Source organism: Helicoverpa armigera, chromosome 10 (assembly GCF_030705265.1).
Source record: "Helicoverpa armigera isolate CAAS_96S chromosome 10, ASM3070526v1, whole genome shotgun sequence".
NCBI lineage: Eukaryota > Metazoa > Arthropoda > Insecta > Lepidoptera > Noctuidae > Helicoverpa > Helicoverpa armigera.
In genome coordinates, this window is record NC_087129.1 from 5,497,262 (window position 1) to 5,513,386 (window position 16,125).

General features: G+C 37.3%; 1 protein-coding gene across 7 annotated transcripts in view; it reads left to right on the top strand.

The window, feature by feature from the left end:
- The window catches only part of Rdga (retinal degeneration A), a 127,042-nt gene that overhangs the window by 67,047 nt on the left and 43,870 nt on the right, over positions 1-16,125 (top strand). The window contains exon 1 of one of the 7 annotated variants that reach the window (XM_021336193.3): positions 10,888-12,258. The exons of the other annotated variants lie outside the window; for them this stretch is intronic. Within the exon in view, the coding sequence (XP_021191868.3) occupies positions 12,038-12,258 (221 nt within the window). The 5' untranslated portion in view covers positions 10,888-12,037. Of the gene's footprint in view, positions 1-10,887; positions 12,259-16,125 lie in introns of those variants that run through there. 7 annotated transcript variants of the gene reach the window in all.

Consider the following 16,125-nt stretch of genomic DNA (forward strand, 5'->3'; position numbering starts at 1 on the left):
TTAAAAGGTATGTCAGTCGGGAGTGTTCTTAGCTATGTTTGGTGGAAATCGGTTCAGGTCTTCAAGGTCATCAGCTCGTTTGCTAGATGTGATAGGAATGTTACACGCTCAGTTTACTTGCAAGTATATGTAGGATCTGAAATTTGAAACACTAATGTCTTTTGGAACCACTGAGCTGGTCTGCTGTTAGGGCACGAAGGCAGGAGACGTAACCCTGAACTGCCTTTTAGTAAACCCATCGAGTTTGGGCTCGTTGAATTTGTCTTGACGAGTTCTCTTCATGTTTCTGATTGACGAGAACCTGATGCTGGAAATGGGATGTGGTGGATGAAACCCTGGAATACCGGAATGAAACGGATAAACCGATTTATATTTTTGCTGAAAATCTAGAATGTCCAAAGGTCTTTATTGTTTCTCAATCTGTGCAATTCTCCCAGAGCCAGTTTGTCATGAGGATTATTAAACAGCTTCCTTTGGCCGAGATCGCATATAGCGACCCCATCTTAAGATAAAATGAATTAAATGAAAGAAGGAAAAATTAAGGAGCTCCTTTAAAAAGCATGAAATAAAATTAAATTATAAATTTAAAAAAACCCCCGACCCAAAAAGTACGCAATAATTATGACAAAAGGTTAAAACGCTAAACCCTATAAAAGCAAAAATAACTTTTAACACTACGTAAACTAAATTTTGACGTGTCGGGGGACCGCTTTTTACCTTCATAAATACTTACATAAATCAAATGATACCTACCTAATTACAACATTCGTTTAAAAAAAAAAACACGTATCTAAAGTAATGAATTAGAGCGGTCCCCCGACACGACAACATTTAGTTTACGTAGTGTTAAAAGTTATTTTTTGCTTTTTATAGGGTTTAGCGTTTTTAACCTTTTGTCATAATTATTGCGTACTTTTTTTGGGTCGGGGGTTTTTTTAAATTTATAATTTAATTTTATGACTATTCTATATTGCTCACGCAGACGAAGTTGCGGGCAACAGCTAGTGAAGAATATGTGCGCTAAACAAAATGCATATATTTTTATTGATTTAAGAAATTAAAGCACCCAGTTTCTATAAAGCGTAATTTCACCATTAAATTGCTAAGGCTACAGTTGCCGGCGGCGGCGGGTACTAATTAAAACTTGTCTGTTGCTGTTTGCAGTAAGACGTCGGACGTCTCTTGTTAAATTAATGGCATTTATAAATTAGCCAGGTCGTGTGAACTGCTGCATGGTCGCTTACATTACAGCCTGCGTTCCGCACAGCGCTGCAGCGTCGCCAGCCACCGCGCCACTCTCCATTGTATATTCATCCTTTGTTCTCCAAATTGCGAAACATTTTAAGCCCTACTTTCAGATAAATGAAGCGACTTTTATCTCAGATACAATTATGAAAAGATTCGACCAGAAATATCTGTTGAATAGATGTGCAATTGAACAAAGGTCAAACTAGTTTTCTAAAGGTGTCATCACAATACCGAGGTTACTCTTATTGAATTCATCATATTGAACTAACGGCTATTGAGCTGAATGCGATAACATTTTCAAAGATGATGAAGTGAGAATTTAATCCTAGCCGGAGATTTAAGTTACCTATAAGAAACTTCGAACTTTTACTATTGTTTTATTCTATGTATGTATTACAGTATTACCAATCTACCTGCTTATTAGTAAAATAACTAATATTTCCTAACCGCGTACAAGGTACATCGCGGTAAAAATAATAGATGTCGGAAAACTTCGTTATTGTGGAACTATAATCTTCACGTACGAAATTAATGTTATCGTACGCATGTGTCATGTGTGTCACATAGCTAGAAACTATGTATGTGTTGGATCACACGGGCACTCATAGCACAAATAAAGTATTGGACATTGACACTATGACGACAAGCACGTGGAACTAATATACTCTACACTATATTTTGTTCTTACGTAGTAAGGTAAACGCGGGTGAAGTCGTCATGCCCCAATAGTCGTCAATTAATCTTAAAACTTTTATTATTATTTTCTACTGAACTTAAAATGGGCCGGTTTATATATCAACATATTTTTGATAATATATTGCACAATTGAAATAACAATACGGGGTTTTAACAGTCACGGCTTCTAAGATATGTTATTTGAAACGTGTGTGCCCTAACAAAATCGATTTTTCGTGAAGTTCAGCTGTCAAAAGTGAAACTCAGCACGTGGTTTTGTGTTTTGATTTACATAACTCCAGTGGGGTCTGTGGTATGTTTCTTTGTTTAATTAGATAGTTAAGTTTATTTGCTAGCGATGTAATATGCAGTTTGGAATACTTTTAACAAAGAAGATATATTTTTTTAATGTGACATCTATTGGTACTTCAAAACTCCCATTTGACCCAAAACCCGTCAATTTTACAATTATTATGACGATTACTGGGACATGCTCAAAAGTTGCACCTAAACTCGTCATAATGAGGATATTTTGTGTTTTACAGTTCAAAATGCGAATAAATAACTAATATCGGGAACTTTACAAAATTGATAACTGTCTAGAACAAACATATTTAAGGTTTAGACTACATTTGTTCATAAAACTGCGTTTCTTTTAAGCTTTTTCTTAGGGGTAAATTTTACTCTGCTGGTTCTAGATGCACGTACACAGTCATGTTATTCGATTCAATTCATATGTTTATTAATGGTTAAATCCCCTGTTTTCTATAAGTATGCACTTTCTACGAGTGTTTTTTCATGAATATATTGGCCACTGTAGGCCTCCGCCATTCGATTAAGATCTACCGCTTTGGGTACAAGTAGGTCTAGCACTAGCCTTTGTTTCTACTGACTGTTCTTACACTATGCTTTTTCGAAATAACTGCATTTCGTCACGCGTATTGTACCGCGTCTTCCTAACGTGCCTTAATAGCGCCTGTATAAAAATTATGTCATTCAACTAGTTTTGACGCAAAAAATATTTAAATCAGTTTTAAAACTAAGATGACATAGCTTCCATCGCTGTCACTTCTTTGCTTGTCGTATTCGATATTGATGGGTAAAGAGTAATCTTAAGTAAGATTTTTTTATTTAAAATTATGTATTTATGTAAATGTATTTAGTGATTGCATGATCGTAATTTTAATAGCAGATCATGACTGAAAGAAACTACAAGCAAGAGGGCCTTTTAAAAGTCATAAAAGCTGTAAATCAAGGGCCCACACACAACATCAGATGCAGCAAAAAAATGTAAAACGCCCTTTTGAGACAACTTTAATGAAATGGTGACACCAAAGCGACGATTATCCCTGTATACACTATAGAAATGTACCCAAAGACAATCCCCCCCGGTTCTGTGCTAAAGTATTGCTAACTATGGAAGAAAACAACTTGGGCTATTGCGTTGGGAGGGGTGTTACTGGATTAGGATATAGGAAACTATAGGAACTATGGCACCTGGAAGAGAGATCAAGATTTCGATGCGTGTCCAGTTGGTGAAACTTAAATTATTCACTTTTATGTTTTCACCAAGTCGACACGTTTTATAATTTAACCCAATTTCATGAAAAAGTACAGACAACTACATTCATTTTCTGTATCACAAACATCATTGGCCACACTGAACGTCCGCTTAGCAAACGCTTGAAACGAGAACATGGATTCCCAAACTTTTCATTCTATTACTTACTACAAATACTAGGAAATCATAAGTGCATTGAAGCCAGATGCATTAGCAACTTATAATAATATTCTACAATAAAATAATGGTATTGAAATCGAATCATTGTTTGTCACAAGTACTAGGGTAACAGAACTGAACAGAAGATATTCTATCTACAATATTAATCGGATTGAAAAAAAAGTCGCAAAAAAAGTCGTGGTGGTCCGGTGGGCCAAGAATCAACCTCTCAAGTATGAGGGCGCGGGTTCGATTCCAGGTCAGGCAAGTACCAACGCAACTTTTCTAAGTTTGTATGTACTTTCTAAGTATATCCTGCAATGACACCAATGACTGTGTTTCGGATGGCACGTTAAACTGTAGGTCCCGGCTATCCTTGAACATCCTTGGCAGTCGTTACGGGTAGTCAAAAGCCAGTAAGTCTCATACCAGTCTAACCAAGGGGTATTGGGTTGCCTGGGTAACTGGGTTGAGGAGGTCAGATAGGCAGTCGCTTCTTGTAAAGTACTGGTACTCGGCTGAATCCGGTTAGACTGGAAGCCGAACCCAACATAGTTGGGAAAAAAGGCTCGGAGGATGATGATGATGAGGAACTATGGCACCTGCCGATGACAATGTATAAAATACATGTTAAAATGGCAGGTGGAGACTCGCCACCTCACTTACTGGGTCCCCGGGAATCAGTTGCTAAATCGCAACAAGAGGGCAACAGGTACATGAGCGGCTGAAGGGTGAGGATACCACGGCGGACTTTAAACGCAGATCACGCGCTCCCTGTGGGTCCAGCATCATCGGCCCACTCGCCACTTACCACGAGGCACCTACCCTCCGAGCAGGGCCGCTAACCCTGCTCTAGCGACTCCACTCTGGTCGGCCAATGAAGGCAAGCCAAGAGGCGGGAGACCTTCACTCCGGCAGGCCGGAGATGGGGGGCAGTATACCCTCCCCGGAGCACTCGGATATATAGCCCCGCGGGGTCGCTACTCCCCGTCATCCGCCTCAGATGCCCTGTGGGGCTTATTAGATATTATTATTGGGTTTGAACGGTTAGTTGTACCTACCTAATCATATTTTATTTTTTGATTGATACCTTTAAGACAGTAGACAGTTTAAACTGTCTATAGAGAATTTTGCAAATGGTACTTAGCATGCGCTAAGCAGTTCAGAAGTTTTGATGAATGACAACCTTACCTACATATTTATGAATGTTAGTAATTATTTCGCGGAAGGCTATATAAATGAATGTGGCTTTTATTTTTTGTGAATACTAATAGGAATTTGGTTTTTTATCTATCTACCTACCTAATGTTTCAAAAGCACAAGTATGCTTAACAAATTCAAGCACAAAAAAAATGAACATAACTTGAACCTTATGTTCAAGAGCAGAGAGTTTACATTAGCATTAAAAGTTGACGAGTACTGGGATAATTTGACGAGTATCCGTACAAATCAGACGACTATTGGTACAAATCGCCCTTTTTTAGGGTTCCGTAGCCAAAATGGCAAAAACGGAACCCTTATAGTTTCGTCATGTCCGTCTGTCCGTCTGTCCGTCTGTCCGTCTGTCCGTCTGTCACAGCCGATTTACTCGGAAACTATAAGTACTACAGTGATGAAATTTGATGGGAATATGTGTTGTATGAACCGCTACAAAAATATGACACTAAATAGTAAAAAAAAGAATTGGGGGTGGGGCCCCCCATACATGTAACTGAGGGATGAAATTTTTTTTTTCGATGTACATACCCGTGTGGGGTATCAATGGAAAGGTCTTTTAAAATGATATAAAGTTTTCTAAAAAACATTTTTCTTAAAGTGAACGGTTTTTGAGATATCAGCTCTCAAAGTCGTAAAAAGTATGTCCCCCCCCCTCTATTTTTATAACTACGGGGTATAAAATTCTAAAAAAAATAGAGGTGATGCATGCTAATTAACTCTTTCAACGATTTTTGGTTTGATCAAAGTATCTCTTATAGTTTTTGAGATAGGTTGATTTAACTGTAATTTACGGAACCCTTCGTGCACGAGTCCGACTCGCACTTGGCCGGTTTTTTACTTTTGCCTTAATAAGTATATAAACCCATCAAAATGATTAAAAAAACATTAGTTACTTAGAATAATGAATAAATACCCTATCACTTCATGCAAAAATTTTCAATCTCTATTGAATATTTAACACACAGTAGCGCTTCAAAGTCAGTGATTTCCGAAATCCGACGACTATTGGTACGTTTACCTTAAACACGCCCAGACAGATGGCGAAATTATACATTAATTTAACGACATGTCTATTAAATCATTTTGTCATTGGCCAGTCTACGCTTAATTAGCTATTGTACCTAAATAGATGACAAAGTACCTGCGTGTGAAAAATCTAATACCATACGAATGATACTGCAAACAAACTGTGACGTATTGCCACGTCATGGCCACCATCATAACCAAACCAAACCTCTTTTTGGCGCAGCAAAATATGTCAAGAATGTGGCAATTTCTTCCGTGTTTATGTCGCGAACATTTTTATTGTGCTCACTTAAAATAGAAATGTCACCCGAAGTGGTCGGTCACGCGCATATTTGTGAGCTATTTATAGCTCTATCAGTTGGCAAATGTCCTGGCGATCCCCGCGGCGCCTGCGCACTCCACGCTAAATGTCGCGTGCTCCCGCGCCGCCCGCCGCTCGCTCCGTTATTTATTTTTGGCCACCGACATAGCGATTGACGCGTAAATCTAACCGCTATCGATTGCTGATACTAAATCTGTTAACAGATTCGCTCCTCCATCTGCAATAGTAATAAATAATGAGAGAATTGCCTACGTAGAATTTACGTCAGTTCTACGTCAGTTTGCCTTTCATAAACGGAACTACATAGACGTATGCAATCACATGCCCGGCCTTCAATCGGCTTTGTAACCCTTTTATACTTAACAAAGGCTTAGTGCAGCCAAAGACGCATGTGGACTTACCTTAGAAACTTGTTCTATTCAATGCTTAGTCATGACTTCAGCCGATAAATTAAAGCTAATTTATTAAAATGTATCCGAGTACATATACGCATACTAAAACGAATTTTTGATTTTACTGTAAAATAATTACAGCACACTGTTTATGAATAATTTATGAGTAAGTTGTAAAATGCCATGCGGTGTAAAGTGAAATATATTCTAAAGTATTACATAAACATTTTAACGGGAAACTTTGTTATCACAATTTATTAAATCAACTAATGCAAACTTTTTCACGAGTAGGTATGTTTTTAACAATAACCAGCTGTAGGTGGACGCTACAATTTATGTAAAACATTAGGTAAAGTTCTATTTTATTTTTCATAATATATTCATATTTTTATGATAACTGAGTTTATTTTTTTAGGGTACCGCAGTTGAATCATACTGTAATTGATTCTGTAGTATTGTATTTTACTTTCTCGTTTTAATAAATTCAATCGCGGGAAATCCGAGCCAAATTTGGTGTGCAGGTTGTAACCAGTATCTATAATACTTATGGAGTGGAAATAAAGAACTTTAAATGGTTTGAAACTAGATGTATAGAAAATTTAAATGTATTTTTCATGCAAGTAGTTTCATTCAGGTGTATCCACTAAACTGTAACGCATATTAAATTCAATAGAGTCACAGAAGCCAATATCGAAACCGGTTTGATAGTTGACTCGTGTAACTGGCAATTTTTATAAATGTATTTGTATAAAACTAACTTTTATGCGGAACGTTTTAATTGTTCAGCGCTGCTCGTCGCTGGAAATGAAAGTTCGCTTAGAACACCTTTCCATGCATTTTACAATCTAGGTTATGCAATGCGAAAAGCTACTGGCAAATGAAAATGTAGCTGGAGCAATATAGCGTAATAATACATTTATTATATTGTCTTTGAACCGGCAACAAACGTAATTAGGAAAATAATAGTCCCTACTTGGGAATAAAGAGAGTAGTTTGCGGTGTAAAACCGAGCAGAGCTTATTAACATTGAAAAATTCTCGGCTGCACTAATATAGTGTTTTTGTTGGTTACTTTGTCGGTGAAAAATATTCAAAACAGCTCCCGCGATAGTACACGTAGCGAACAATTTATCCTTGTTATTTGGAGTAATTAAACACAAACCGAGTTTATTTTTAGGCGTCATTTCAATTTGTACTACGTAAATTTATTTATTAAACAGTAAGCGACTTTAGATGGTAGATAATGATGTGAAAAGGAAGTCAGAAAAGCAATTAATGTTGTTGTTACAAAATCTAACATCTACCTACGCACTAGGTATGTTATAGGTAGGTACTTAATACTTATAATAGTTTTCAAAATTAATTTATCCATTTTTAATTTAGTTTCATTTATAATTTTTACATTGGCAAATAAAATATCACTTGTTATATTATCTAGATACACGGCAGTGTGTCCGCCAAGTTCGAGCAAAAAAAGCGACACACCGGCCGAACACACCGGCCGAACCATTTCGGGCCAAATTCGACCCCCCTATAACTCAAAATCTATTTTATTTACGCATATCAAATTTCTAGTATCTGTTGAGACCCCCTCACTTATCTAAAATACAAAATTTCATTAATATACCTATTGTAGGTCTTGAGATATTGACGTCAGAAAATCGCTATTTTTACTATACACTCACTGACTGACTCACTCATCAAAAACCTAGACCACTTCCAATGGTCGTATTGACTTGAAATTTGGCATGGAGGTAGGTCTTTATGTCAAGGTAAAGGAAAAAATCTGAAAATGGCCAAGATACAAAAATATATTAAAAGAAACTAATACTAAACCTGAATCTAAGGCTGGTTTCATGAAACCTAAAACAGTATAGGTACGTACTATTTATAACTTAAATGTGGATGTAATTTTAATACACCTATATTTTGGCTCTGGGTTCGTTGGTGAACATTTTCGATTAATTATTCTGAAAGCCGCAGAATGCGCTCTTGCTTCGTTAACGCTAAGAAAACTTCCCGTCCGGAATTTTTGCTGACCCCTTTCCTAAAATTATTCAATGTAGGTTGAAATAAAGCCTTTTTGATTTTAAAGTACATTTTTAATGATCGGCGATGCAACGAAGCGAACGTTTATTGTATTAAAAATTCAACTGTTTAAAAAGTTTTTCCTTTCCAACGATGTAATTTTAGATATTCGACACACGATATAGGGTCACCTGTATTTCTAAAAGCAGTTTCTTTGTTTTCCTCTATTTTGTAATTTACAGTTACGAGTCACAGTGTTACAAACATACATTCCCCTTTTACGTCCACTTCACATGAGACACAATGTGATGAAATAAAAAGCTCTGAAGTGCTGTTACGTGTTAATGACGGTCCATTCTATCACGAAAACGACGGTTAAGAAATAGGCTAACAGTTAGTGCAGCAATGAAGTTAGGTTAACGCGATATCGTTCCGTTTGTGCTCTGTGGCTGCAGGCCATCTAATTAACCTGGCGACTGCCGCCCTTATTTAATATTCTCTCTTGAGAGTCCTGTGCCTACTAATCCGTTACTTAAGCAATTTATTTTTTTAAGCCAACTTTTTCATTTTTGTCGTTTCCTTTCATTCGTTAACTTACTTAATATGTTTTACTGAATCAGATTATGTACGAACTTTTAATAAGGTAATACCTGTATAATCTGGCTTATAATGTTAATCTTTGCCTTCCGAACACGCAAGACTGCGCCAAATATATCTGAAGTAAATACAAGTAAACCGAAAAAGTTTTTACAATATTTTCCGAAGATAATACATATCTTCAGTGCTATAATCGGTACTATAGTAAAGAAGAAAATGTGTCTGCAAAGAAGTAAGTAGTTTAATTAAAGAGGTGTTGTAGAGCACTAAATAATGTTCTTTAATGCTTTGAACTCCAGATTAAGACCAGCACATGAAAGCATTAACTAAGAGGTGATAACGTCATATCCAGAGCAAGCGTGTTCCCATTATGACTTTCAACATTTTCACAAGATGGTCGGGAAGATCGTCACTAACTGCTGATAAAACATCGTTTAAAACTACATTAGTTTCCATTTGGAACGAGACGTCGTTGTAACATGGGATTCCTTTCTGGAATGGATCTTTAACGTCTCGATATCCGCGATCGATCACACCAACTAGTTTGGACGATTAATCTCAGTTCTATGGCCGGATGATGGTGGAAGTGACGTCTTAACGCACGCAACATCACCTTTATATTAAGTTTGTCTATTATTCCGAGACTGAGTGTAGATAAATAAGAATTATAGTGTTGGTTACGGTTTTATTTTTGTATATTTTATGGACCACCAAAATTAAGTAAGTTATTTTCTTATCGATTTTGATGACTTCCAAGTTATATAATAACTTCATAATGACTATCCAGGTGTTAAAACGCAGAAAGGTCATGTCAGATTCTGAAGAAAATACATGTTCCTTGTCTAAGGTTTGCGGTTACTTTTTCGAACAATTCCATAGTCCCGAGATCAAGCACCTGAAATGTTCTTTCAGTAAAAAGCATTCACCTTTAAATAGGTCACAACTAGGACGAAACGACAGAATTGTATATTGACGTGAGAACGTCTAGCCTATTGCCCTAATGAGGCTGCCTACTGAGAAAATACTCGCTCAGGTCTCATTTACTTTTAACATTTTCATTTTCTCTACTTATAAAAATAACCGTTATATATTTTGCTCTTAATACTGAAATACTCTAAATTCAAAAGATTGCATTAAATTAATTCACACTTAAGTGAGAGTTAAGTGTCCAAGTTTAAATCACAGAATTAGGTGAAAAAGTAGGCTCAAAGTTTTTTAATAACCACACTTTTCTCTCCCTCGTTTATGTTGGGCAGTGTTCGTTAGGATTTTGTTGTAGGAATATTTTGCATAATGATTTTTATTTTTTTCGTACTTATTCTAAGGGAGTTTGAAGTTGTAGTGGTGCTCTTTGTCAGGTCTTTTCTTAAAGATCAGTGCTTATAAATCTTTTAAATGTTTGAGTTGGAAAAGACACTTGAAGCACGCACACCGAATCAGTCTAGAATTTGCTATTCAAATAATATTGTCTGAAGATTTCTTAACCATATATCAAAGATAACAAAATAAAGACAATAACCAACCGAACTGGTTATAAGAAATGTAAATTAAATAGATACTGCAGAAATGCAATTTGTGAATGTGTTTTCTGACAATTTGGGGGACGCAGACTGGTTAATATCTGTGAAGGTGACGGAGCAGCGAGAGGTGGTCTGGTCGTCTGGTGCAGGCGCGGCTCTGAAAGCATTTCTATTTCGGCGCAAACGCAAATGTCGCGAGAGTCGCCGCGCTCGAGACGCTTTGGCACGCGGCCGGCCGGCGCCCGCGCACACACACTCCTTAGTTTACGCGTATGTTTCCCGTATGAAACACGTTTAACCTCATCAACAGCACGCCCAATGTTTTGCCTTCCTATTAGCGATCATAATAAAAGTGCTTTGTGAAATTGGAACGAACATAAGTTGCAGTAAGTGAAGTGACGAGGACACAGTGCAGTGATAAACTATTCGAATTTATTTTTGTGTTTAACATTCACTTAATGCAGTACAGTCAAACTTTAAGGAAAAGTCACAATAAGAGTTCAATGCCTTGATTCTGAACTTCCAATAACCAAAACATTATTAGTAATTTATATCGAAATTCATCAAATAACCTAAGTTACTATTGCTTTATTGTGTCAATATTACTTTGTTTTAATATTCCTATTGTGAAGGTCGTCAATCTCGTCGCCGTATTATTATGAGTCATGACTATTGGCTAGTACTTGTGTCTCCTATGTTATAATTTGGAACATACTCTGTCTAGCATTACGGTTTTTTGTAGTTAGGAACTGTTTAATTGCTGTGTTCAATTTAAATGATTGTGTCCCGTTGACGCGACTCTGTCGTTAGCTGCAGAGTTATAAACTGGCTCATCCACGATAATGATGAGAGATTTAGATAACTGTCAGTGAATAAAAGGCATTCATTCATTCCTTGTTTGTTTAGAGATAAAGCAAAATATATACACACCCGCATTTATGTGTGATCGGCGTTAATGTATGCGCTACAGATACCGGTGTTTGTTCAGTGATAATGAAGCCGCGAGGAGCCCTCGCGCGCACCACGCTCACTCTACGCATTCTTTGCATAGTCTGATCCACGTGCTCACCTACCTGTTTGAGGTAACAGAGTTCATAAAAACTAGTGACGTCATCGTCTCTCTACTGTAGCATGTAGAGCGTGGTATCTGTGAATTTGATGGTGAATAGTGTTTGTGATAAGTGTGTGGGGTGCGGAGCGCGTGTGTGTCGGTGCGCCGATATGTTGTTGTATGGTAGCGGGCCAGTGAGAGGGGCTGTACAACGGAGACTCTCAGGTCCCTGCGGAGTTCCATGCTGTCCTGGGGCAGGGGCGGCAGCTCCGCAGGCAGCTCGAAGCCGATGCCGCTCGCGTGCCGGCCGCCGGCGCCCGCGCCGCCCTACTCCAGCGGCGAGGAAGCCGCCAGCGACAGCGAAGCTCAAGGCGCGCTGCTCGCGGGCTCCTCCGCCCTGGCTAGAAGACGACACGCCATAAGATTCAAAAGAAAATCTAAAATTGTCTACAGAATTATCAGGTCTGTAAGTCTTGAGGAATGTTGAATACTTTGGTATAAATTTAATCACTTCTGGAGTTTTTTTATAACATGTTCATCGAACCTATTAATGTACATAGCATAAATAAATCATCGCAACTGGAATGTTGTCTGCTCACCCTATCATACATTAATGGGTGTTTTTAAATAACCGGTATTTGTATTTGTAATAGTTAACATATTTTTTAAACACTGGTTTATCCAGATGAGATGATACCAGTATTTGTCTACTGTTCAGTACAGTAGCTACACTCATGTAACCTTGAATAGTTCAAAGACCAGCAAAAGTCTCACGTGTAAACGTTGGAAATTCACAGAGCACGGTACTAAACTGACATAAAAATGCTTATTGACAGCAATCAAGTGGTAACAATTAATCTGTTTATAGCGTTACGCTGACCAGAATCTCGTCCCGTCGGTCGTGCGGCCTGTATTGTTAGGAGATTGGGGTCAATCAATGAATGTAGTCCACTTAACCCCTAACGTCTACTACCTACCTGTTCAAATTAGAAGCTATTTACTCTTTTCTACAACATCATCAGCATTATCGGAAAAAAGTTGTGTACGTAGTGAACGTTCTCCAAAAATTAGATCATCTTAACTAGAGCGTTAACTCGGGTCTCTACACATCGTTATCACAGGGCTATGTAACAGTTGACGCATCGTCAGAGTTATTATGATTAATCGTGCAACTTTTGCATGGCGATGTAGATGTGTGGGGCGAACAAAGAGCGACATCCGGCAAAAAGCCAATTAGCATTCTAGACACGTGTGCTGTCGGAGTGCCGGAGCCGGCCGCGACCCGCCGCGTCCCGGCAACAGGTACGAAACGAGCGCCGCTCTACGCTCGCTACTCCACACTATATTTACATTTTAAATGGATTACTGTATTGTAAAGCACGTTTGTTACAATATTTAAACAATACACTTACTACATAGCCGACTTCTGCCAGCAACGAATATCGGACAGCATACAAATATATGATACCGTAGATCACAGAAATGATATTATGTAAAAGAGGTACCCTTAATACTGTTTTGTATGTTCAAAGGGAAATAAATAAAAAGCATTTTTTACCCTCCAACAACCACTCAAACTTGGAAGGTCGGGGCAATAGGCGGCCAATGCGAGAACTTTAGTAGAATGAATTATTTAATACATACAATATTGATATGGACTAGCCTGAGTTAAGTTTGAACTTACCAAATCAATTAGTTTACGTCCGTCAGGAATTCAAGTTCAATTGATCACCTGTTATCTATTGACAGTTAACTGATTTCATAATGAGTAGAGAAATTATCAAAGGCTCCTTCAGTCAAAATTTACCTAAGTTGTTAACAAAGCCATTACTGCCACTGATTGATCGTTAAGTACACGGTTTGATCATGGTTTAATGAAAATCCCACGCGGCTTTTCATTACATGCGCACGTCACCTATCGATAACATAATACGTCAAGAAAATTGTTTTAGTGCGGCGTTATCATATGAAATATTTGGTGAGTGGAGTGAGAGTAAAGTGAACTTCAATCAAAGCGAACCGCGTCGGCTCCGGAACGTCCTCTGTCGTGATGGTAAATTAAATTGTACGACCAATCGAGAGCTCTCGCTGTGCGCTGCGGAGCCACTCCAATGCCGAAATATCAAGTGATTCCCACTCGATGTCGTCTGTGCATAATTATTAATACCTGTCCGCTTCAATACCACGCCTGGTTTACTTCACTTAAACTATTATTCAGGTTTATAACTACACGCCTATTCATAGCGACGCATGACAAAAGCATTGTTTTAACGTTCAAATCCTAACTGCTGGATAATACCATTTTATTGGTTGCAGTCTTAGGTTCCACTTCAACAAACCGAAGAGGTCGTCTAGCTAGATTTCAGGTGTGACGTAAAGCGATAAATATTGGCTAAGTTTATGGCTTCAGATAAGGAAAAATAGGTTATTTCCGTGCATGGTGGAGAAAAACTCGTGTTAATGTGAAGAACAATGTTATATTTAATTAGGTAACAGTGTAAATAACCCAGATTTTCTATGTTCAGTTTCTCATATTCCTATTTACAGTCTTTATTAAAGAGTAGCTTAAGAAATATTAGCAGATGCGATAGCTCGTAGGATAGAAAATCATGTGTTCAAAAACAAGTTTTTCTTTAACGAACGAATTGTGAAACTTAGATCGATCAATCCTTGCGGTTACTACTAACCCTTAGCTACAATCTTCACTGAAAATAAAACACCATTAGAAAATACAAAAACATTTTTATTCAAGAGCAATAAAGTCTGAAATTAATATCGTGAGCAACAGATGGTGGTTTCAGCGAGTGCAGGGCGCGGCGCTCGCGGTTTCCGACGGAGGCGATGTCGCCCGCGCCGCTACCACTAACGACGCATTGTGTGCACATACATATAAAATACAGCGATGTACGCTCACTTAAGAGCAGGGGTACACTACAGTTTTTTAGTCGGCCGATAGTTGATATGGACTCATAAATCAGTATCAAGATGAATGGAAGTAAACACGTAACAACGATTAGGTATTTGACCTAATCGTTGATTGAAGACTGACTAAAAGCTCCTGAAGGCTGACTAAAAACTTTTGATTTCATTCACAATTTTCTAAAAATGAAAGTCTTTTCATACCAACGGCCTAACAGTCGGCCTACTACCTAAATAGTATACAATGTGCGCTCAGGCTAAATCGTACGTGCTTCATTCAGTCGCCACCAGCTCTTACGCATTTTAAAACCATAAAGTAAATCAATAAGCATAAATAGGTATGCGATAGCATAATAATATAACATATCAATATTCGGAATTTTAGGAGAATTGGGAGGATTGAATTCATTAGAACTTCGGCTTAGAATAGGAATAACATAAAGAAAAAAGTAAGCTCTTATTGTTTTAGTCACAAAAACACTATGAACTTACGTCTGCTAGTACAAAATAAAGTTGATAGCAGTCTTCTGAAGTAATCGGGCAAAATCTTTGCTCTCTGATAAAATTATGCATAACTTTTCCTTTGTACAAAAAATGGAGTAGAAAACTTAATGAAAAACTGCAGCACAAAATATAAGCTAACATTTTCCAAGGAGAAACCAGCAATTTGTAGTTTTTGGCCCAATTTTCTTTTTCAGTGTAACACGTTACAAGTACACGGCAAAAAGTACGACATATACAGCAATTAAGTTTGCTGAAAATGTAGCAACTTTGCGCAGGAAACTACTTGTTTTTGTTTACTACAAGTGAAGTTTCTACCATATAATTAATCGTTTTTTTTTTCATGTTACCAAGAAGTTTCTATGAAGATTTGATCTTTATGAAGTAGGTAGAAGACCGTTTATTAAAATCATAAAACACGTATTAGAAAGCGTATTATGGCGTCCCGTAAAAAGTTACATAGATAGGACTTGCGTTAGACCTAGGGATTAACAAATGAAGAGTTTATCACGTTTATGATTAGATTAGAATATTAATAACAAACTACACGTGTATTCACTACGATATAGTTTTATTTTCGTTATTTTGCCAACGTGAGATAACTTCAAATAATACTTTGTTCGAGGTTTACAGCTATAACTGAAAATAATTTGATTTTGTCTGGAGTCTGAAATAATAAGATTTCATTTTTTTTTTAATACAGTTATAGTTATTTTTGTAATACAAGAACTGCTTTAAAACGACCTCAGTCGCAAGAAATTATTTGTGAGAAAAATATGTGAATTAAGTTTATTTTAATAATTGTACATTAAAGTACCAATTTTTAAATAGGTACACGTAATTTAAATTATTAAACCGTATACAGTACAATCAGTTGACACATATTATGTGAGTGTGTATTAATTATTA